This window comes from Carettochelys insculpta, chromosome 6 (genome assembly GCF_033958435.1).
Source record: "Carettochelys insculpta isolate YL-2023 chromosome 6, ASM3395843v1, whole genome shotgun sequence".
In the NCBI taxonomy this organism is placed as follows: domain Eukaryota; kingdom Metazoa; phylum Chordata; order Testudines; family Carettochelyidae; genus Carettochelys; species Carettochelys insculpta.
Genome location: NC_134142.1, coordinates 59,358,011 through 59,383,428, shown reverse-complemented (window position 1 = coordinate 59,383,428; position 25,418 = coordinate 59,358,011). Strand labels below are relative to the sequence as shown.

General features: G+C 45.9%; 1 protein-coding gene across 1 annotated transcript in view; it reads left to right on the top strand.

Annotated features, from left to right (window-relative positions):
* Window positions 1–25,418, top strand: part of FSIP1 (fibrous sheath interacting protein 1) — a 145,530-nt gene that overhangs the window by 34,177 nt on the left and 85,935 nt on the right. Inside the window, exon 10 of the mRNA XM_074996964.1 lies at window positions 23,193–23,330. Within this exon, the coding sequence (XP_074853065.1) occupies window positions 23,193–23,330 (138 nt within the window). The remainder of the gene's footprint in view (window positions 1–23,192; window positions 23,331–25,418) is intronic.

The following is a 25,418-nucleotide window of genomic DNA, read 5'->3' as shown; positions in this document are numbered from 1 at the left end:
CATATTATATTAATATTAGAAACACAAAAAGAATGGTAGAATAACATGAAGGTTCTAAAGTCAAACATTCAAAAAGTTAGGAAATGCTAGAACTGAAGTTGCCTATGTAATTTAAATTCATCCTCCTTGTGTATCTCTGCATTATGTCTTTAATGACGTTACTGCATGCTGTGTTTTCCACAAAATGCTTGCCTCCATTACTGTATGGGATGTACCTGCTCAGGGATGACTGAGTTGTATGTTGAAGGTGTCCAATTGTTTGTAGAACCCCTGCCTCATTTGTTGCAGCAGTTAGTTGTTGAATGAAGGAGGCATAGGATTCTGGGAGAGAATTGATAGTATCATGATTAAAGCAGCTGAATACTACCCAAGGCCACATCTACACTAGCAAGTTCTTTTGCAAGAATCTTTTGGAGTGCACTATAGTGTAGATATAGCCCTAGAGATTTCGATTTTATCACTACCTTTGCACCTTGTGTGATGGCAGGGAAATCACATAAACCACACTTATTTCAACAGATGATCACTGTGTGTTCCTTATATGGGAGCCCAAAGTGAGACCTTGGGATCTAATTTACAAACCTGCCGAGTACTCACAAATGACAGCTGAAGTCAGAGGGAACTGTACTTTGAATGTATAAAGTGATGTATGATGTTAAGTATTCTGAAAACACACAACCTACGTATCTCCGGTTGGGCACCTAAAATTAGTGGGAATTGATTAACTTAATCTCTCTGAGCCTCAGTTTCTCATACCTCCTTTGCCTTGCAAGTATGGTTTGAAAATTAATGTTTGTGAAGTACTCTGTTACTATAGAGATGTGCAACATAGAGAACCCAGGAGAAAAGTAATAAGTATGTTTATATTACAGGGTTTTGATAGTGTGCAATAAATAAGGTATGGCACCACACACTTAAATGAGGTTGAAACAAAATACTGCATAGCTGCTTATCAAATGAGCACTTTCCAACCTGTGCACTGAATGAGGCAGGGGTACTGTGGAAAGAAATAATATGTGATCTTGAAATTAAATTATAACCTGTGTGATAATGAATATGCATAAGGGAGCAGAATCAAGGTTGCACAGGCAGCCTTTTACTGTAGTTTGCTTGTGTGTGTGTGTGAGAGAGAGAGAGAGAGAGAGAGAGAGAGAGAGAGACTTCCAAGATTTATTGAAAAAGCAAACTCAAAAAACCCACCTTGCTTTGATCCTGTCACTTCATATTGATATCCATATAGTTAATCAGCAGGGTCAGAACATTTATATCCACTGGACAGACATTGACCACTGGAACTAAGGGAGAACTGGTGCTGCTGGTGATGGTAGTAGACAACTGCATTTTTTAAGTAGGAGAAGCAGTACAAGGAGGTGAGATGTACTTTGCCAGACGATTTCACAGATGCTTACAAATAGCAGGGGGAATGGCAAGACTCAAGAAACCTTTTCAAGTGCTGCATGGGAGTGTTCTATAAGATCCTTCTTCCTGTTCCTCTTCCACCTCATTTACTCCCCTCTGTCCCTGGCTCAGTTGTGTCTGTCTTCTGTATAACCAGTCTAACTTCAATGCTCTTCAAAATGTCCATGCAAATGGCCATTTCAAAGATTGCTAATGAGGTGCCGAAATGCATATTCAGCACCTCATTAGCATGCCGACGGCTGCGGCTTTTCAAAATTGCCGTGTTTTGCTGCTCTGCGGTTCGTCCAGATGGGGCTCTTTTTCGAAAGGACCCCAGGAACTTTGAAATCCCCTTATTCCTATCCCCTTATTCATTTCAGCACCTCATTAGTAATCTTTGAAACGGCCATTTGCATGGCCATTTCGAAGATTTGTGCTAGTGCAGATGTAGCCTATATGTTTGTCAACAGAATTTGTCAACAGAGGCGCTATGCCTCATAGGCTACGTCTACACTAGTCCCAAACTTCAAAATGACCACGCAAATGGCCATTTCGAAGTTTACTAATGAAGCGCTGAAATGCATATTCAGCGCTTCATTAGCATGTGGGTGGCCGCAGCACTTCGAAATTGACGCACCTCGCCGCCGCGCGGCTCGTCCCAACGGGGCTCCTTTTCGAAAGGACCCCGCCTACTTCGAAGTCCCCTTATTCCCATGAGCTGATGGGAATAAGGGGACTTCGAAGTAGGCAGGGTCCTTTCGAAAAGGAGCTCTGTGGGGACGAGCCACGCGGCGGCGAGGCGCGTCAATTTCGAAGTGCGGTGGCCGCCTGCATGCTAATGAAGCGCTGAATATGCATTTCAGCGCTTCATTAGTAAACTTCAAAATGGCCATTTGCGTGGCCATTTTGAAGTTTGGGGCTAGTGTAGACACAGCCATACTGTCAAAACAGAACTCTTTCAAGAAAACTGCTGCATTCTGTAGACAGATTCTCGACAGAACAGATTTGTAGTGTGGATGCTTCCTAATTTTGTCGACAGAAGGCCTCTTCAGTCTACAGAACTCTGTAGCGTAGACCCAGCTCTAGTGTTTCTCTTTCACAGTCACATACTCTCTTGTCTCTCTCTGTAACTCCTATCCCCACCACTTCTTCCCGAGGTCCTGCCTCTTCAGAGTTGCCGAGAGCCAGCCAGACCACTTCCAAAATTGGTGGAGTGGCCCCGCTGCGAAAATTATTGCCCTCCCCTGCGGTGCAACCAACCTCATCTATAATCAGGAATACCAGACTCTGCTTTTACTGTTTGCAGTGTAAAGTCCAGCTAAGCTGTACGATTAGAGAAGTGGGATTGTAGATTTTTAAAATGTTCAGTGGCCCAGGACTGAATAGTGCCCCGCCTGGATTTTTGGTAAGTGCAATGTGTATGAAAGAACTTCACATTTTTGAAGAAAGAGAAGTTATGCTTTTTCTATCAGACTATTTAAAAGTGAAATGACTTACATCTTTTAAAATGTTAGAATAAATGCTGGAAGAGAGGAATATGTGTTAGAGTGCAGTTGGAATACTCAAATGGAATTTATCTTATCATCTTCAGTTTATAAAGTGAATCTTACATCCACCTGTGTTTCTGTCAAAGCTTGCATTTACTTCAGTGAGCCCAGAGATTCTACTCCCCATTCAGCCAGAAACCACCTTGTTTAATCTTCCTATTACTTTTTTCTGTAAAAATGAGGGGTGTGGGATATTAGTCTCCCACCTCATGAAGGAGGATAAAGGTCTGCTTCAGTAATGAGGACTGATAAGGACACAACACTATTTTACTAAAAATACCACTAAATTATTACCACAAGTGAATAGAGGTATTGAGTCTACAGCTCAGGCTACACTAAACCTTACACTTGACTGGGAGATGCACATTTCTAGCTGTGGCAATTGTGTAGCTAGAATCAACATATCTGCAGTCGACTGTAAGGTCTGTCCTCAATGAGGGAGGTCAACGGGAGTGTTTCTCCCATCGACCTTCCTTATTGCTTATAATAGGAGGCATACAGGGGGTTGACTGCTGACCCCACAGAGATCAAGTTTGTGCATCTTTACCAGATGTGCAAAATCGAACTCCAGAAGATTTACCCTGAATGGGACGATCTCATGGTAAATGTAGACAATCCAACCTATTCCTTAAGTGTGTTGCTGAAGGGCAGGGAAAGATCCATTTTGTCTTTGTCCCAGCTAGAGGTTCGTTTTTGTGTGACCACTTCAGAATGACGCATGGAGCACAATAGTGTTGGTTTTGTTTTTAAAACACCAAGTAGAACATTTTGAGATGATTCTCTTTTGATAAGTTAGATTTTCAGGTGGACAATCTCCCGTAAAAGTGTAAGTTTCCTGTAACTGAAGACTGTCCCATATGCTACTGTGTCATTTTTGAACAAAAGGTATATTTTGTTGGTAGAACTTACATATGGTTTCAGTATGCAGGATGTCAGTATAAAGGATGCACCTTATCAGATATTTTCATTTAATATAAAAATATAGCTATATTAATCTAGTTCTCTCTGTTGCACTTACTTCTCTTTTTGTCTATATTGATATATTTTTAATCACTATGGGTACGAAGAAGGAACATCTGTGCTTTTAAGGTTTCTGTGAGCTCCTAAAACAAAATAACTAAAGCATCAACAGTGCAACTGATCCTTCTTCTGAACAAATTGGAGTGTCCTCTAATATCTTTTTTTTTCATGGCATTTCCTGTTTTTCTAACAACATAAATTCCTTATTTTATTTATTTCCATAAACCTAAAACTAGCATAAATACTTTCTTATTTGGAAACAGTTCATCTTGTACCAAGCATTCTGGTGAAATAATGTTGTGGCTAATATGTGTGATAATTTGGAATATTTTCAAATATCTGCTGTTTGATTTAACTTACCCCAAAAGTGTACTTTATAGTTGAACAACAAGCTATTTCTATGTAGTTATCTTTCCTGTGCAGCATGAATTTCATTATATGTAACTGTTAACATAGTTCCATGGCACTTTGAAAAAGGCTACACTATCTTTTTAGCTTCCGACACCATCTTTAAATAAAATGGGAAGTTATAATTGGGTAATAAGGTAATTTGCTGCTTTAAGGGCTGGATACCTAGTCACATTCAGTTATCAGACCCAGCTGGGAAGGGTTCGGGGGATTCCTATAAAGGGCTGAGTGAGCTTCATGAGAATGGTTGGCTTCTGTAGCATGCCCTAGAGTAATGGAGAGACACTGGTGCATCTGGGCCTCTGCAACTTGGTGTGGTATCATAGTCTCTGAAGAAATAATAGTGTAGGCATAATATTGAATAGCGAAAAGAACTTTCCTATTGTTTGAAAATCATCTGTTTTCGTTTCCATTTAGAATCCTATCACTAAATTAATAAATTTTAGCCACCAGTGTATGTAATAAATTTGTATATTTTTTTTCCTGAGGAGAATTGTTTTTGAGAGTACTTTTGAAGAAGATCATTAAAATAAAAGTGTATTATGTACAAATATTTAATTACTATAGGCTTTTGGAGATATCTGCTTCTTGCCACTTCTAATTATATTTTCAGGTACTAGGAACCATGGTATGGCTTTGTTTCTGAAATCTATCACAACTAGCCATAAGCCTACAGTGTTGCTGTTGGGGTATTATGGAGATATACCTTACCCATCTCTTTGCAGTCAGTCCAGATGGATCCAGAATGTTGGCTAGTATTTTACTTTGTTTTTACTTAGTAAAGGTTTTCTTTTTTTACGAGAAAAGGTTCTCATGAAAAACCTTATTTCTATCTGAAGCATTTCTCCTTATGCCATCTTGATTAAATGTTTTACTATTGCCTGTTTCTTAATTAGTTTTGTCTTTCTTAAGAGTATTGGTTCAGATGAGGATAGGCTGAGGGATTTGGGCTTGTTTAGTTTACAGAAGAGAAGACTAAGGGATGATATAATAGCAGCCTTCAACTTCCTCAAGAGGAGCTCTAAAGAGGAGGGTGAGAAACTGTTCTCAGTGGTGTCAGATGGCAGAATGAGGAGTTATGGTCTGAAGTTAAAGAGGGAGAGGTGTAGGTTAGTTATTAGGAAAAACTACTTCACCAGGAGGGTGGTGAAGCATTGGAATGCATTGCCTAGAGAGGTGGTGGATTCGTCATCCCTCGAGGTGTTAAAGTCCCAGCTTGACAAGGTCCTGGCTGGTATGACTTAGTGGGGGTTGATCCTGCTTGAAGCAGGGGACTGGACTAGATGACCTCCTGAGGTCCCTTCCAGCCCTGTGATTCTGTGATTCAGTTGAATACAATTTGAAAAATGGGATGAGACACCTGAAATTTGTGTAGTAGAATCAATTGTCTGACCTTGTTAACTGAAGACACTGTTGCCTATTCTTACAGTTTGGCTTGTCCCCAGTTGTGTTTTGCCTCATTGAGAGAGAATGAGATGTGAGAGAAGAAATTACCTTAATTCACTGAACTGATGGAAGAGGATACACAGTGGATGTGGTGACTACAAATGCCAACTTGAAGAAATAAAAAACTTCTCTAGGAATAGAATAAACCCAGAATCAATGAACAATGAGAGCCTCAGAATATCTGCATAATTGCTTGTGATATCAATCACAATAAACCTATTGGCACTCCATTTATCTTAGATGGGGCTTATTTCATTAGACAAATTGGACATCTTAGTCACAGGAGTCAGCTGTGCTAACCAGATGAATTAAATAAGTGACTTGTCAAAAGAGCAGAAATTTGCTTAAGAAGCTCATGTCATAGAATCATAGGGCTGGAAGGGACCTCAGAAGGTCATCTAGTCCAGCCCCTGCTTCAGGAAGGATCAACCCCCACTAAGTCATCCCAGCCAGGACCTTGTCAAGCCAGGACTTAAAAACCTTGAGGAATGGAGAATACACCACCTCTCTAGGCAACGCATTCCCATGCTTCACCACCCTCTTGGTGAAGTAGTCTTTCCTAATATCTAACCTACACCTCACCCTCTTCAGCTTCAGACCATTACTCCTTGTTCTGCCATCTGACACCACTGAGAACAGTTTCTTACCCTCCTCTTTAGAGCTCCCCTTCAGGAAGTTGAAGGCTGCTATCAAATCACCCCTCAGCCTTCTCTTCTGTATACTAAACAAGCCCAAATCCCTCTGCCTCTCCTTATAGGTCATGTGCTCCAGTCCCTTAATCATTTTTGTTGCTCTCCGCTGAGCCTGCTCCAGCACATCCATATCTTTTTTTATACTGGGGAGCCCCAAACTGGACACAATATTCCAGATGTGGCCTCACCAGTGCCAAATGGAGGGGAACAACTGCTTTCTAGATCTCCTCAAAATGCTCCTCCTCATGCACCCTCGTATGCCATTAGCATTCTTGGCTACAAGGGCACACTGTTTATTCATATCCAGCCTTTCATCCACCATAACCCCTGGGGCCCTTTCTGCTGTACTGCTAGTTAGCCAGTCAGTCCACAGCCTATAACAATGCTCGGGATTCTTCCTCTCCAAGTGTAGGACTTTACATTTCTCCTTGTTGAACCGCATCAGCTTTCTTTTGGCCCAATCCTCTAATTTATCCAGGTCACTCTGGATCCTATCTCTAGCCTCCAACATATCTACCTCTCCCCCTAGCTTTGTGTCATCCGTAAACTTGCTGAGGGTGCAATCCAGTCCCTCATCCAGGTCATTAATAAAGATGTTGAACAACACCAGCCCTAGAACCGAGCCTTGCAGCACTCCACTTGAAACCAGCTGCCATCCAGATATTGAGCCATTGACCACTATGTGTTGGGCCCAACTGTAAAGCAAGCTTTCTATCCATTTTATAGTCCATGGATCCCATCCATACTTCCTTAACTTATGGGCAAGTATGCTGTGCGAGACTGTATCAAAAGCTTTGCTGAAGTCAAGATATATCACATCCACTGACTTCCCCATGTCCACAGAGCCTGTTATCTTATCATAGAAGCTAATCAGATTGGTCAGACAGGACTTGGCCTTGATGAATCCATGTTGACTACTTTTGATCACTTTTCCCTCTTCCAAGTGCTCCAAAATGGATTCTTTGAGGATCCCCTCCATTATTTTCCCAGGGACTTAGGTAAGGCTGATGGCTCTATAGTTCTCTGGATTGTCCTTCTTTCCTTTTTTAAAGATGGGCACCATGTTTCCCTTTTTCCAGTCATCCAGGATCTCTCCCAATCTCCAAAGAGACTTCAGAGAGAATGGCCAAAGTCTCAGCAATGAGTCTGCCAATTCCCTCCATAAGGGAATTGTCTTCATTAAGGAACCCTTTGGCTCCTTACATTCATGCCATCATGATGGATTAGGTTGGGGTGAGCACCTTTTTTTGTCAGGCTCCACTTTTTGGCTCTGCAATTAGCCAGGGCCCTCTCAACCTGTGGGAGTACCACAGGAAGAGATGCGTGTGGAGGATGGGGTACTCAGGAAGGGGGTGGGATGCTCAGGAAGAGGGTGCTGGAGGGGGGCTCCACGGGATGCCCTGAAGAGGGAAGGGTGCTTGGGGGAGGACCCCAGTAGGGTATGTGGGGGACTCATAGCTTCACTGTGTGATGAGCAGTGGTGGCACCAGGCTGAAGGGAGCCATGCACCCCCACAGGTAGCACTGTTACTCCACACCGGCATTTTGGGGGATTCCTGGGAGACAGCAGGACACGGGCTGCAGGGACCAACGAGGCTGCCTTACCAAGCCAGGAGTTTGCTGACTTGGGCCCACCGATTGACTCAGGGCTTCTGTACGTTCCGACTGGCCCAGTGGTGGTGTGTGTGTGTGTGCGCATTCCCTTGTCAGTGCAGCATCAGAGGCTGTGGGGGACAGTGCAGAGGGCTGGGGAGGCAGTGAAAGCCGTGGGGAGGGAAGCTGATCATGCTGCTCTCCCCTTACAAAATGTCGTGCCCCCTCTGGTGGGCATGCCCCCCACTTTGCGAACCTCTGGATTAGATGTGTAGGTGCCTATACACAATGTAATGAACCCTGTTTAGAAGCATTTTAGCAGCATTGATAGAGCAATGGGACTGGCAATCAAAGAGCTTGTTTGTGACTGAATAAAATTGTAGGGCACAAATACATTTTATCAGATGTCTTTAAAATGGCATTTTTGTCTGTGTAAAGAGTACAAAAGTTGGGAAATGATAGTCATCTTGGGTATCATCTTTTCCATATTCACTTTTATGGCTCATTACTTTTTATTAACATTCTTTTTCTCCTCTTCCTCACTTTCCTCTAGTCCACCATTTTATATGAATACCCTTGCCAGAAACTATGTCTACACGGGCAGCCTCTGTTGACAGAGGTCACTGTCAACAGCGAAACCTCGTCGGTACCACTGTTGACAGATCGCATGTGCACGTAGAAGTGTCACAGAAGAGCAAACTGCTCTTTCGACAGAGAACAGCCAAACTGCCCTGCTCTCTCTAGACAGAACGGCTGACCGGAAGCTCTGCAAACAGGGCTGTCTGAGGAACCAGAAGTGTCTACATGGCACTCTGTTGACAAAACACTGTCAACAGAGGCATTAAAGCTGACCGAGGAGAGCTATAACGTTGCCAGCTAAATGGCTGAATTTTGTCAACAAACTTTCGACCAGAGCACTTTAACCGTGTAGATGCTTAGCAAGTTTTGCCTGCAAAAGTTCAGTTTTGTCAACAGAAGCTGCCCATGTAGACATGGCCAGATACTTTATCTCTTATACCAAATCCAAAATCTGTAATTGCTTCATCTCTAAAGTTAAAATCCCTATTGAGGCTTTATTGATCTATAATTCAGATGATTGTATGTTCTCCTTTTTTGACTTCCATTTTATACCTCTGCAGCCTGTCTAAACAGTTCTTGCTGAGATTTTTTTGCTTAGCCACTTATTTTATTACATCACTTTCTCCTCAGATCCTCCTTTGGCTTTGTCTCCCTTCTGACAAATTATAAAATGATTGCTTTTACGTTCACACTGATGCACAAGTCTGCTCCTGCCAATATCTTCAGTCTCATCACTCACTTCTGCTGAGTTCTTTCTGAAACTTTCATTTGCATTTTTGTTTCCTTCCATTGTGGTGCCTTCTTTGTCTCAAATGCCCTTTTCATTCTGATGTGGCAAACTCCAATCTCTCCAGCTGTGTTGTTGAGTACCCACATTGTTGCCTGGTCTTCTTTGCACTTTTTATGTTGCGTGGTTTGTCTTGGGGTTAAGTTTAGCTCTCATGGAAGACAATGGCAGTTTTGCCACTGATTTAAGTGGGGGAAATGATCAAGCTTTTAACTTGGTTTAATTCTCTGTTGCATGTGTGCTGCTGCTGCACAGCAGTAATTCTAAAGAGAAATAGTTTTAGCATTTATATTCTTTTTTTGAGGAAGCTGCAATAGCCAATCATGCAGTCCATTTAATCTGTCTCACTAATATACTGACTAGATAATAAGTTCTACCTCTACCTGATAGCTTCTCACATTTATACACATTTAACTCCCTTACCATTGTTTAAAATATTCAAAATGTCAAGCCTTCAAATTAGTAAGCATTTCAGTAATCATCTGAATGCTCTTTGAATACATTTGATAGTTTGGATCATGTGGATTGATTCACACCAAGGCAATTTAAATATTGATTTAAATCAGGATTTAATTCACCAAAAATAATTGATTTAAATCAAGTTACCCAAATAGCTAAGACTGCCTGCACGTGGAGTACACTTAATTTTGGAGTAAGCCTGATTAAAATCACTGGCACTTCTGGTTTTTGCAAAAACAAGTACAGAATGGGGTTTCCTTGGAAAAGGTGAGTGATGTTGAATAAAATACGGAACAGAATCATGACATTGCCATTATGATCTGTGGCCACAAAGCCCCAAAATATAGGGAATGTATTATTTAAATTAAACTAAGAAAATGACACTCTGTGGCAACTGGCAACTCTAGATTTCACTTACTCCAGCTTTCTATATTGTATAGTTGAATGATAGATTCTAAATGTAGTTAACTATTTAAACAAGCCATCAGAATTAGCCAAGCTATATGTTTTTTTCTGTCAGCATCTAACACGGCAAACAGCTTGGGAATTTACTTGTCAAATCACATTTATACTAAAAGGCATAGAGAGTCTTGAAAAATGATGCATTACAAAGTGAATTATTTGTTACTAACCAGTTGAGGAACTCAGCCATATCTACATCTTCAGCCACATCATTTTATCCCAATTAGCACTTCTTCTTATAAGCCGTGTCTACACGTGCACGCTACTTCGAAGTAGCGGCACTAACTTCGAAATAGCGCCCGTCATGGCTACACGTGTTGGGTGCTATTTCGATGTTAACATCGACATTAGGCGGTGAGACGTCGAAGCCGCTAACCCCATGAGGGGATGGGAATAGCGCCCTACTTCGACGTTCAACGTCAAAGTAGGGACCGTGTAGTCGTTGCGCGTCCCACAACATCGAAATTGCGGAGTCCTCCATGGCGGCCATCAGCTGGGGGGTTGAGAGACGCTCTCTCCAGCCCCTCAGCTCAATGGTGGCTGCGTGGAGCAGCCCCTTAAAGGTCCCCTCCCCCTCCCTTTCTGTGCAGGAAGCTGAGAGAGCGTGCAGGCGGCAGCCCAGACATGCGGCCAGCCTGCACGCTCTTGAGCAGCCCCAACAACCCCCAACCAACCTCATGGCCGCACGGCAGCCCCCCCAGCGCCCCCAGGGGACCCCCCCCCAAGGGGAGCCAGGGCAGCAAGCGGCAGCGGGGCCCCTCCTGGACGGAGGCCGAGCTCCGGGACCTGCTGGGGCTCTGGAGTGAGGAGGAGGTGCTCCAAGTAATGGGGAGCAAGAGGCGGAATGCGGATGCGTTTGCTCGGCTGGCCAAGGGCCTGGCCGCCCGGGGTCACCCTGCCCACACTCTGGACCATGTCCGGAGTAAAGTGAAAGAGCTGTGGCAGGGTTACGCCTGGGCCCGGGATGTGGCCGGCCGATCTGGGGCCGCCCCCGTCACTTGCCCCTTTTACAGGGAGCTCAGGGACATCCTGGGCCCCCGGCACACCTCCTCCCCTCCGGCCACTCTTGACACCTCGGCTGAGGAGCCCCAGCAGGCCCCGTAGCTGGAGTCCGCCCCGGAGGTAAGCCCCGCACACCGGGGGCCCCCCCTGGAGCCCACCCCTGGGGCATCGCAGCAGCAGGAGGAGCAGGAGGAGGAGGGGGACTCCTCCTCCGCTGAGACGGGGCTGCACATCGTCCTCCCCTCCTGGAGCACCAGCCGGGCGTCCGCCCCCCGGGTGTCCCCGGACCATGGGAGTGGACCTACAGGTATGTACCCCCCCTGTGTACACCCCCGGGGTTGAGGGGCGGGGATAATAGATATGTGGCCAGGGCCCTCCACATGCCCAGATGGCCATGGCCCCAAGGACAGCAGTGCAATGTCCCTCACAGGAGGGCATCAGCCCCTTCCCCCCCACAACACAACAGTGCCATGCCCCATCCCCGGGGCAGGGGGGAGCGGAACCTCTAGGGTCCCCCGGGAGGCGGGGGTGGGACACCCCGCAGCAGCAGCAGCCGCAGCAGCATGTGATAGAGTGGGGGGAGTGCAAATGCGAGACTCAGGCTAGATATGAGCAGCAAGCTGAATAGTTCCCAGGGGCAAAGGATGATCCTGGGGCTACAACTGGCAGGTGACACCCCTGCCCTGAACAAAGACGGGGGAGGAGCCGAGCTGGCATTGAATCGGGGGGGGGGCGCAGGTAGAGGCTAGGGGAAGGGAGAGCTTGAAGGCAGCCAGCCTGAGGAGGGGGAAAGCTACACCCCAGAGGGGCACCCCTTGGGGTCTTCTCCCCAGGACGGGTTGGAAGGACTGTCTCTGACTGCTGTACTGTCACTCCTGGGAGAAACTGGGCATCTGTGGCCTAAGAAACCTCTCCCGTCAGACCCTGCTGAGTGAAGTGAGAGTCACTCCCGCCAGGGGACGGGGTGCAGTGCAGGGGGACCCGTGAACCCCATCACAGCAGCATCTCCCGGGGACGGGGATGGGGAACCTGCAGCACGGGTGGAGGGGGACAAGGGCCACGGCTCGGGGCCCACACTAACGCCTGTCTCCACTCTTCTTCCCCCCCTCCTGTGTTCCGCAGCTGCACCATCGGAAGGACCGGAGAGCGCCAGCAAGGCTTCAGTGGTCCCAGAATCCCCTCCGGGGCCATCGCTCCAGGCCAGCCCCTCGGCGGAGGACCGACCGGTCCCACGGTGGGCAAGACAGCAGACCCTGCAACACCACACGGCGGCGACAGACCCCCAGCTGCTGGCCATCCATCGTCGGCAGCTGGAGGTCGCGGAGCAGCGTCTGTGGGTGGAGCAACGCCGCCTCCACCTGCAGGAGCGGGCGCTGGCCTGGCACCAAGAGGCATGGGGGGCCTACATGGAGACATTCAACTGTCTTGTGGACTACCTGGCCCCCCGTGCCGCGCCGGCCGCCGCAGTGCCCGCCCTGCCCGCTCCACCCATTGCGCCACCTGCTGCTCCGCTCGTCGCCGCGCCGTCTGCCGTTGCCCCGCCACCCGCCACCGAGGGCCGGACCGCCGAGGGACACCTGGGGCCAGCTGAGACTCGCTGAACGTATCTTCCGGTCCGCCCGGCCCCCAGCCAGCCCCGGACAGGGCTGCGGCCGAGGCAGGGCTCCCGGCCGCCCACCCCCAGTGCCAGACTATAGGGGCGTGGGGCCCAGGACATGCCCCCCCCCCCTTGTATGTAGTTGGACTTATGTTTTTGTGCCCCCTGTTTGCCCAGTCCCTCCCCATGTAAATAGTTCTCCCCGTCCTTGCAATCCCTGGTTTTCTGTTTTTTGTTACATGTAAATATATGGAAACTTTTTTATTATTCACTTATGTTATGCTTTAGTTAGTAGGTCTTGTACATAGTTTTGTCATTATTAGTTCAAAAACCAGTTGAAAAAAGAAAACCAGTTTCATTTTACCAACGAGTGCGTGCTTTTATTTGTCCAGGAGAAGTGGGGGGGGTGTGCTGTTGGGTGCTCCGTGGTGTGGGTGTAGGGGCAGGGCGTGTTGTGGAGGAAGAGGGGGGTGCAGTGGGGGGCCTGGCAGAGTTCACCCCACGGCCTCCTCGAAGTGGGCCCGCAGGGCCTCCCGGACCCGGGTCCCTTCAGGGTCCACCTGGCGACTGGGGGCAGCGGGTGGCTGCACGTCGCCCCTGCTGGCTTCCACAGCCCAGCTGTGAAAAAAGGCCTCCCCCTTGCTCTCCACCAAATTGTGTAGGGTGCAGCAGGCACCCACAATCTGGGGGATGTTGTTGGGGCCCGCATCCAGGCGGGTCAGGAGACATCTCCAGCGCCCTTTGAGGCGGCCAAATGAGCGCTCCACCACCTGGCGCGCGTGGTTCAGGTGCTGGTTGAAGCGCTCCTGGCTGGCAGAGAGATGGCCCGTGTACGGGTGCATGAGCCAGGGCTGGAGGGGGTATGACGCATCTGCGACGACGCAGAGGGGCATGGTGGTGTCCCCCACAGGGCTCTCCCGCTTGGGGATGTAGGTCCCCGCCTCCAGCCAGCGGCACAGGCCCGAGTTCCGGAAAACCCGGGCGTCGTGGGTGCTGCCAGGCCAGCCCACATAAACGTCCTGGAAACGGCCCCGGTTGTCCACCAAGGCCTGGAGGACCACTAAGTGGTAGCCCTTGCTGTTGATGTACCGTCCTCCACTGTGTTGCGGGGCGCGGATGGGGATGTGACTCCCATCCAGAGCCCCGAACAATTGGGGAAGCCCAGCGTGGCAAAGCCCGCGATGGTGGCATCTGGGTCCCCCAGCCTCACGAGCCTGTGGAGGAGCATGGCGTTGATGGCATGCATGACCTGCAGGGAAAGCACATGGGAGAGCACCAATGAGGGGTGTGCAGGGTGTGCGTGGCCCTGCCCTGCCCTCCCCTGCCCTGCCAGGGCCCCCGTGGGTCCTTTTACCTCCATAAGGACCGCCCCGACGGTGGCCTTGCCGAAGCCAAACTGCTGTCCCACGGATCAGTAGCTGTCTGGAGTGGCCAGCTTCCAGACAGCAATGCCGACCCGTTGCTCTAGTGGGAGGGCACGCTGCATGGCAGTGTCCTGGTGCCTGAGTGCGGGGGTGAGCCACTGGCACAGCTCCATAAATGTCTGCTGGCTCATCCTGAAGTTCCTGAGCCAGCGGTCGTTGTCCCACTCCTCAAGCACCAGCTGCTCCCACCAGTCGGTGCTGGTGGGGTAGCTCCACAGGCGGCGGCGTGTGAGGCGGTGGGGGGTCGGGGTGCTGCTGTGTTGGGGGTTGAGCCCTGCTCCCCTGGGGGCCGCTCCTCCTCCGGTGTGGCAAGGAGGTGCTCAGCTGCCTCCCGCATGGCATGGATCAGGGCGAGTACTGCTCTTGCAGGGAGGGCTGGGTGGACCTCTGGCGGCGGCGGCTGCTGCTGCTGCTGCTGCTGGGGGTCCATGACTGCATCGTCCGAGGTCTGTGTGCCTATGGCTCCTCAGACCGCGTTCTGTGCAGGCTGTGTGTGTCTGGGAGGGGCCCTTTAAGGGAGCGGCTAGCTGTTGCCCCAGAAGCGCTAGTCCGCCCTGTGACCCTGTCTGCAGCTGTGCCTGGCATCCCTATTTCGATGTGTGCTACTTTGGCGTGTAGACGTTCCCTCGCTGCGCCTATTTCAATGTGGTGCTGCGCAACATCGATGTTGAACATCGACGTTGCCAGCCCTGGAGGACATGTAGACGTTATTCATCGAAATAGCCTATTTCGATGTCGCCACATCGAAATAGGCTACTTCGAAGTAGGCTTCACGTGTAGATGTAGCTATACTGTTTCATTTTGCAATTAGGCACTGCATTATCTTCTTGCACTTGCTTAAACTTGACATTTTCCTTTTGTACCCGAGAAATGAATTTCTTCAAAATATTCCCTGATAGGGTCAGTCTTACACTCAAAAGCCATGACAGTTTTCCTGTGGCAAAAGAGTGGAGGAGTATAGGAAGCTGTGTATGTGCTGAATAATGTCTTTCTTTTTTTCTTTTTCAGTCCACTCCATTGTTCCTTTCTATGCTGCCTTCGTCCTTTCAAATATATTCTATTTCTGTCTTTAAGACAATGTTTTAACTAACTCCTCTTCTGGTCATGGCCAAACTCCACCACTACATAAACACAGAACAGAAACAGTCCTATCCAGCTTATGTATTTGCACATTACTTTTTAGTCTGCTGAGAAACAGAAATTGAAAGCCCAGAACTTTCATGAAGACCTAGTTGTTAGAATGGATACACGAGATCCATGGCATCCAACCAATTCTGAAGCAGTAGCCCCTATAGTGTCTACTGTTATAGTGAACTGGCCACATTATTATTGAAGCCAACCAACCACACTCAATCATCCAAATAGCCACAAGTGGCTAGTTTGTTGTACACTATGGGACTAGACCATGAATTCATTTTTATGGCACTGTAAGTGTAGCATATTTATGATGGGATTTCGGTGGTGCCCAGTGGGAAAAAAAATCTGTTTTTAATATATGTAAGTTGATTGGTAAATTATATGTCAGATTTGCTAATGCAACAGTAACTCATGGTTTCCCTGTTATGTTTGTTTAAGTGGGTGTGTATATATGCCCTGAGTATGCATAAGCCTCGACAGGAGAAGGAGGAGGAGGTTGTACTCCCTTCCTTTTATGTCTAATGTCCAGTGCTTAGAGCACTCACCCAACATGGAGGAGACCCAGGTTCAAATCCTCCCTTTGCCTGACCCAGAGGAAGGACTTAAACATGCATCTCCCACCTCTTTGCTGAGTGCTGTAATCACTGAGATATGTAGAGTGAGACTTTTTAATCTTTCTTCTTAGAGGCTGCGTTTACGCTATCAAATTCCTTTGGAAAATCTGGCCCGTTTTCAAAAGAACGTGTGGAGCCCTCTTGGGCTCCCAGATAAGGAACAGCAGCTTTTTCTGAAAGATTCTATTGAAAAGAAGTGTGTGTAGAAGCTCCAGGGCTCTTTTTTCAAAAGAGAAGCCTCATGGCACCATTTTTTTTGATCCCTGGCCCATTCTTTCAAAAGTGCTAGGGGCTGAGTGGATGCTCTCTATTGAAAGAGCAGATTGATCTTTCATTCTACTTTTTTGTGTTTGGAAGTGCTCTTTCAAAAAGATTTTTTGGAAGAGATCTTCCAGAAGAACTTATTTCGAAAGATCACTGTAGTGTAGATGTAGCCAAAATGACTCCAATAAAATGCACTGCTTTGAAATAACTTATTACTATTTTATCATTATTATAGCTATTTGTGTTATGATAGTTCCCAGGGGTCCTGTTTGAGAATTCAGACCATATTGTGCTAGTTTTTCAAAAATGAAGTAAAAAGACTTATGAGCTCAGCATATACGAATAAACAACAAATGGCTAGAACAAACTGATTTGGGATCTATGGCACAGGGTCTCACGAGCAAACATTGAAATAAGCAGTTTTGAAATGTTAAACAGTAGTCGTAGACTTGTAACTCACTATCTTCCTAATGAATGTCAGCTAGCAGGGGTTGGTAGGCATTACAGCAGCTGTTTGGAGGAGGATCAAGTATTAGCTTCAAGTATACCCCAATATACCTTCTTCCTCCTAGTACCATATGTCATATACCAGAGAAGCAGTAAGACTTAAACATGTTGGCCGTGTCTACACTAGCCCCAGACTTCGAAATGGCCATGCAAATGGCCATTCGAAGTTTACCAATGAAGCGCTGAAATGCATATTCAGCGCTTCATTAGCATGCGGATGGCCGCGGCGCTTCGAAATTGATGCGGCTCGCCATGGCGCAGCTCGTCCCGACGGGGCTCCTTTTCGAAAGGACCCCGCCTACTTCGAAGTCCCATTATTCCCATGAGCAGATGGGAATAATGGGACTTCGAAGTAGGCGGGGTTCTTTCGAAAAAGAGCCCCGTCGGGATGAGCCGCGCGGCAGTGAGCCACGTCAATTTCGAACCGCCGTGGCCGTCCTCATGCTAATGAAGCGCTGACTATGCATTTCAGCGCTTCATTAGTAAACTTCGAATGGCCATTTGCATGGTCATTTTGAAGTTTGGAGCTAGTGTAGACATAGCCATTGAGTGACTAATGGTGTGAAAGGTAGGGGTTGGGGGAGATGGAAATACGACACAGTTGCCTTTCGCATCAGTTATTTATCTTCCAAGTGCTTATGCATGGGACACATCTCATTAGCATGAAGTAAAGCATGCATCTAAGGTTATGTCTACACTACAGTGGTCTGTCAACAGAAGTCACTGTCAGAAGAGATATTCTGACAAAATTTCCATTGACAGAGTGTGGCCACACGCAACAGCAGATCAAAAACATGATCCGCTCTGTTGACAGAGAGTGACTGGTCTGCCTGGCCCCTCTCTACAGAACGGCCAAAAGGAAGCAGAACAGACAGGGCTGCTTGGTCACCCACAAGTCCTGTATGTTGACAGAGGGCCCCTGGAGCATCCGTGTGGCTTTTTTGTTGAGAAAGGCATTCTGCCTCGTGGGGGAGAGGAAGAAGGCTGTCAACAAAATGCATGGGAAGAGATGCTGGGAAGAGATGGAATCCATCTAATGAAGAGAGGAAAGAGCACCTTTGTGGGCAGGCTTGCAAACCTAGTGAGCACGGCTTTAAACTAGGTTCGTTGGGGGATGGTGACAAGACCTGAGGTAAGTGGGGAAGGAGGAGGGAACAATCAAACAGGTTTCCTGGGTAAAGAGGAGAAAGGCCAATCAGCCACTTCTCTAAGATGCTGGTACACAAATGCCAGAAGCCTAGGGAACAAACAGAAAGAATTAGAGGCCCTAGCACAGTCAAAGAAGTATGAGGTGGTTGGAATAACAGAGACGTGGTGGGACGAGTCGCATAACTGGAGTACGGTCATGGAAGGTTATAAACTGTTTAGGAAGGACAGACGGGAGACAAGGAGGAGGAGTTGTGCTGTATGTGAGGGAGAAGTATGATTGCTCAGAGCTTCAGTATAAGGAGGGAGAAAATTCAGTTGAGTGTCTTTGGGTTAAGCTTAGAGGCAGAAGTAACAGAGGTGATGTTGTAGTTGGTGTCTGCTATAGACTGCCAGATCAGGGAATGAGGTAGATGAGGATATTTTCAGTCAGGTAGGTGAAGCTTCCAAATCACAGGCCCTGGTTCTCATGGGAGACTTTAATCATCCGGACATTTGTCTGAAGACCAATACAGCAGCACACAAACAATCCAGGAAGTTTTTGGAGAATGTTGGGGATAATTTCTTGGTACAAGTGCTGAAGGAACCAAACAGGGGCCATGCACAACTTGACCTGCTGCTCACAAATAAGGAAGCACTAGTAGGAGAATTAGAAGTGGTGGAAACCTGGGCTGCAGCACCCATGAGAGCGTAGATTTCAGGATCTGGACAAAAGGAAGAAGGGTGAGCAGTAACATACAGACCCTTAACTTCAGAAGAGCAGACTTAGACTCCCTGAGAGAACTGATGAGCAGGATCCCTTGGGAAATGAAGATGAAGGGGAAAAGAGTTCAAGAGCACTGGCAATATTTTAAAGATGTCTTACTGAAGGCACAGGAACAAACCATCTCACTGCATAGTGAAAAATGCAAACAGGGTAGGCAACCAGCTTGGCTTAACAGGGAAACCCTTAGTCAGCTTAAACTCAAAAAGGATGCATACAAGAAATGGAAATGTGGACAGTTGACGAAGGAGGAGTATAAACATATGGCTGGAGAATGCTGGGGAGTAATCAGGGAAGTGAAAGCACAATTGGAACTGCAGTTGGCAAGGGATGTGAAGAGTAACAAGAAGGGTTTCTACAGGCATGTTAACAACAAACGGGTTATCAGAGAAGGCGTGGGGCAGTTACTGGATGAGAGAGGTAACCTAGTGACAGATGATGGTGGAAAAGCTGAAGTAGTCACTGCTTTTTTTGCCTCAGTCTTCACAGACAAAGTCAACTCCCACACGACGGTCCTAGACAATGCAGTATGGGAAGGTGGAGGGCAGCCATCTGTGGGGAAGGAATAAGTTTTGAGCTATATGGAAAAACTAGATATACACAAATCCATGGGCCTGGATTTAATGCAGCCAAGGGTACTGAGGGAATTGGCAGATGTCATTGCTGAACCTTTGGCCATTATCTTTGAAGACTCTTTTAGATTGGGAGAGATCCTGGATGACTGGGAAAAAGGCAAACATAGTGCCCATCTTTAAAAAAAGGAAAGAAGGACTATCCAGGGAACTATAGAGCCGTCAGCCTTATCTCAATCCCTGGGAAAATAATGGAGGGGATACTCAAGGAATCCATTTTGGAGCACTTGGAAGAGGGGAAAGTGATCCACAGTAGCCAACATGGATTCACCAGGGGCAAGTCCTGTCTGACCAATCTGATTAGCTTCTATGATGAGGTAACAGGCTCTGTGGACCTGGGGAAGTCAGCGGATGTGATACACCTAGACTTCAGCAAAGCGTTTGATACAGTCTCCCACAACATTCTTTTCCATAAGTTAAGGAAATATGGATTTGATGCTTGGACTATAAAATGAATAGAAAGCTGGCTTGATGGTCGGGACCAACATGCAGTGGTCAGTGGCTCAATATCTGGATGGTGGTTGGTTTCAAGCGGAGTGACGCAAGGCTCGGTTCCAGGGCTGGTGTTGTTCAGCATCTGTGTTAATGACCTGGATGAGGGACTGGATTACACCCTCAGCAAGTTTGCGGATGACACAAAGCTAGGGGGAGAGGTAGATACATTGGAGGGTAGAGGGAGAATCCAGAGTGACCTGGATAAACGGGAGGACTGGGCCAAAAGAAATCTGATGCGGTTCAACAGGGAGAAGTGTAAAGTCCTGCACCTGGGTGGAAGAATCCCAAGCATTGTTATAGGCTGTGGACCGACTGGCTAAGCAGTAGTACAGCTGAAAGGGCTCTAGGGGTTATGGTGGATGAAAGGCTGGATATAAGTAAACAGTGTGCCCTTGTAGCCAAGAAGGCTAATGGCATACGAGGGTGCATTAGGAGGAGCATTTCGAGGAGATCTAGAAAGTAGTTGTTCCCCTCCATTCGGCACTGGTGAGGCCACATCTGGAATATTGTGTCCAGTTTTGGGCCCCCCAGTATAAAAAAGATATGGATGTGCTGCAGCAGGCTCAGCGGAGAGCAACAAAAATGATTAAGGGACTGGAGCACATGACCTATAAGGAGAGGCAGAGGGATTTGGGCTTGTTTAGTTTACAGAAGAGAAGGCTGAGGGGTGATTTAATAGCAGTCTTCAATTTTCTGATGGGTGGCTCTAAAGAGGATGGTGAGAAACTGTTCTCAGTGGTGTCAGACGGCAGAACAAGGAGTAAAGGTCTGAAGTTGAAGAGGGTGAGATGTAAGTTAGATATTAGGAAAAACTACTTCACCAGGAGGGTGGTGAAGCATTGGAATGCGTTGCCTTAAGAGGTGGTGTATTCTCCATCCCTCGAGGTTTTTAAGTCCTGGCTTGACAAGGTCCTGGCTGGGATGACTTAGTTGGGGTTGATCCTTCTTGAAGCAGGAGGCTGGACTAGATGACCTTCTGAGGTCCCTTCCAGGCCTATGATTCTATGATTTTGTGTGTGGCTGTTCCTCTGGTTTTGTCAAGAAAATTCTCTAGTGTAGATGTCGGCTCTGTGTTTGCATGTCCTGGGCGCCTGTAAAAAGGTCTTGTTCTGGATAATGTGCCGGGGGAAAATAAAGAACTTGGAGCCAGTACCTTTTGAGCTGAATGACTTCTCATAGCTGAAGCTATGCTATATTGAGATAAAAAATATTTTTAGTGGCTTTACAAGCAATTTGAGCTCTGTTCATTGTAGTTTAAGTTCATATAAAAATATTCACCAGAGACTCATGTACTCAAAGCCCAATATAAAATAACAGTAAAGCAAAATGAACAGGAAATATAATAAAAGTGTTTCCCAAACTAATTTGGCCACGGAACGCTTTTGGGCTTGGAGTATATTGACGGAACATGTACATGCTGGTTTAGGGGTGAATGGGGGGGTGGGGGTGGGTTGGGGTGGAGGGTTCTATGCCGAAATATTGCCGCATATAATTCTCAAAAGTTGATTTAAAAGAGGTTTTTTAGATGTCTTATTTTACAAAGACCAAAAAGCAACAAGAGAAAATCATCTCAATGTACAACTAATGTTCTTCTCTTTGATGGACAGTTAGCAACCCTATAATTAAGTATAAAAATTAATTACAAACCCAAAATCAAACCTCAGTATGACAGCTAAAAAGAGGATGGTTAGTGTTGTTCTTTTGTGCATAAATAGAAAGGATAATATTGTTCTAAAAAGTCCTGTCCTTCCTTAAGGCTTAAAAAAACATTTTTATGAAAAACAAATGCAAAACAAACTAGGTGTGGAAAAATACTTTTAAATTTTGTTTTTATATATTTGTTATTTACAGAAAACTAATGAAAAATAAAAATAATTAACATTTGACAGCTTTTTAAGTGGAAAGAGTGTTTTTGCATCTTTTGATCACATGTCCGCTTAATAGTAAGAACCATGCTGAAGAGTTGGATCCTCATATCAGGTGCAGCATCATGTGGTTTTTCCGAACATGACTTGTGCCAAAGGCATCTGAATTAACTCTGATTGTTTCAGCACGAGTTGCCTAATAACAACTATACCAAGGGTCAGCAGCGTCCGGCATGGGTGCCAAGGGTGGCACACAAGCCGATTTTCATCAGCATATGAGGTGCAGGCTAAGCCCCGATGCTTCTCCCTATGCACCTGGTAGCTTGCTCAAAACCATGCTGCCTGTGGATTAACAAAAGACCAACTAATCCTACAAATCACCTAAATGGTAAAGCTCTGCATCACTTTTTAGAACCATTAGCCTGTATGCTGAAAAGTTTTCATATGGATTATTAAACCTAGAAAACTGTCCTTATTTCTAGTTAGGTATGGTAGTTAGTTTCCGTTACTCAGAGATGTGTGTTAATCAGGAATGGATGAGTTGCTTTTGAAAATAAGAGTGATTAATTAGACTAGGATTTCATTAAAATAGTTGGAAATAATTTCTTGGGTTAAAGATACTTAGGTTTTGACAATTTTTTTGCAATTTCTTTGACTATTTTGTGACTTGGATTCTTGTATTGGGTCCTTAATTACCAAAGGCAAACTGTTTTTGTCATTTGCAAATAGTTTTGCAATTTGCCAGTATTTAACATTTCCAGTAAGCTAGAGTCCATTTTGGTCTCACGTTGAATATTATGTTAATTCTGTACAGTCCAGCTGATTTCAGGAAGTGAGGTAATAATCACTGTGCAAAAGAACAGTAGAGTCTGGTTCCAGACTGCAGAATAATTGTAAAATAATTTAGCTCTCTTCTGTAGTAATAGCTGCCATCCATCTGTATGTGTGCTGCATGGATTGACTAGTGGTTAGAGGAAGGTTGTTGTCTCTTACGTCCCCACATAGATTCACTATACAAAGGCTTTTTCAGAGAGAAATTGTTGAAATTGAAAAGATGTAGAAAAGGCCTCTCTCCACTGTTAAATATTTTTGAAGAAAAACTCTTGGAATGGAAATCTTGACTATATATTTTTTGTTCCAAATTGTAGTGGAGAAGAACATAGTTAATTAATACTTTGTAGGAAAAAATCCTGTTTGATATTTAAATACTATTAACACACATTGACCCAAATGTAAAAGTAACCAATAAATATTTGTGTTCTCTTACTTTTTTTTTCTGTAAAGGTGTAATTAGCTTTTTGCCACTTTAAGGCATGAATTTGTAAGATTATTTAGTTGTGTCTACTCTTTTGTCAGGAATCTCTGGCTTATGCAAACAGAAGTTTGGAAGTAGTTCCAGGTGAGAAGGCCCTGCGAGACACACGTGAGCAACGTGAGCAACAAAGCAGACTTAAAGAGATTAATCAACAGCTGAAAAACCTGGAGGGAAATCTTGTAAGTTTAAGCTTGAAAGCTGTGCTGGAGTTTATAATTACTCATGATTATAAAATTAACCCCACAAGAAGAAATATTTGATATACATGTGTGACAGTTTTCCCTGTCAGCGCCCTGTGGGTCCCTGCACTTCCTGGCTGTTCCCTGTTGTGCCTCAGAGACTCATGGTGGCCTGTTAGCTGCCCAGGTCTTTCCAGAGGCAGGGGTCTCCGCTTAGTGAGCCATTCTCATCATTGGCAAGTCTGGAATGGTGGTAAAGCAGGCCCCCTTGCAGGCCTTTGTTTGCTCCAGCAAGGTAGCCCTTTGGGGAAGGGTGGGAGGAGTCCAGACCCATTCTCTATCCTGGACTCTGGCCCAGGGTCCCTAAGAGGACAAGGAGCAGCTGGTGGGGCTCTTGCCCCTGCCCCAATGTAGTGACCTCACCCTGGGCCACTTTACCCAGCAGGGATCCAGTCAGAACATGCCAACCATACCACAGACAGAACTGTAGACAGACTGGGGTCAGCTGCTCCAAGCCACTTTTCCCCTCCTCTCAAAGTGTACCTGGTTCAGTGGGGCATCATACATTTCTTCTGTGTAGGTGACCAATGGCAGTCCCAGCAGGTCAGTGGCAGAAGCAAGTTTCTGGCAGGCAGGGTGCCTGTGGGTTCAGCAGCATTGAGCAGGAACAAGCAGGATCCTTTTGCCTTCTTTGGTGTGTCAGCCCCAACTGAGCAGGAGGTCTTGACCTTTTAGAATTCTTGTCCCAGTTATGTACTGCGGGTGGGTGGGGTAAAGTAGGCCAGGCTCTGCCCACTTGGGGACAGAGAGTGATTCTTTTGCCTCTGTCTCTGAAGGAGACGTTTTCACCTCATTGCAGTAGGAGAAGTGTATATTGTGAAGTTCAGTTAAAAATAAATGATATTATTAATTAGAACAGGTAAACTAGTCCAAATTATTTCTGTCTCGTTATTGTAAGCAAGTTTCCCAAAGGCAAAAAGGCAGAGGTGGCCTTCAGGAGAGCTGGATGATGGAAGGAGTAGGTCCTTGCAAATGGTTTAAAGAAAAATGTTCTATGCTGTAGGGGCACTGTAGAAGGCAGCACAGACATGTTTGTTAGAAGCTGCCAAATGGTTGGATGAGATTGGCATCTCTGGAAAACAGAAGGTGTGGCGTGTAACGTAGAACAGAATCAAATGGAGAGAGCCAGAATTAGTCAGGGCTCTGAAGAAACTGGATCTTGGAGCAGTAGGCTTTGCAGAGTGACTAATTGACTCTTTTTTTCCAACTGACTTCACTGAGTTTTACCTACGTAACTAGTACAGGATCAGACCTAAAGAAACAATGAGAAATCCAAAGACCGTATCCAAGTATGTGCCACTTCAGCAGGACAACATATTCAGCTCCTCATCTTTTCAATTTCTAAACAGTGGTTGACCTCAACCTTAGTATGTTGTAGTTAGCATGTAAATAATTAGATTAATAATTTAAGACAATCATGTGAATTTTCAATTTAACTGAATAGATTTGCTGTTAAACTGATAAAATAAATCCATGCCATGTCATCCATTCCAGTCACTACCCATGCATTACTCTCTCTTGTCATAGATCTTGGCTAATGAGGCAAATGTAATCCCAGGCAGTGTATCTGTAGCTCTGTGTGGTGGTCCACAACAGGCTATTACTGGGCTTTGGAATGTAATGGGCTACTGAGTCATTGAGAAGTTATGAATGTTAATAGCACACTTTCAAGGCTTGATTGACACAAGACAGTATTTTCTTGGAATCTGCCATGGCATACAAACTCCCGAAGCAGGCCAAACATGTTTCTTCGACTGGTTTTGTGTGTGTATAGAACCTTATATGTCTATCAGATGTTATCGATGTATGTGCTACATCTATGTAGCTTCACTTTGTAGTATGAGAAATAATTCAGAACATTCAGTGCATAAAACTACTTCAGAAAGAAATACTGCATTTTATATGTTGCTGGTAGCATAAAAGTAAAATTATGACATACAGTTCAAAATTATATGGATGTATCTTATTTTTATAAATTCTCTGGGATACTTGTGTTGTCTTTATAGAATATGGACGCATCCAAATGTA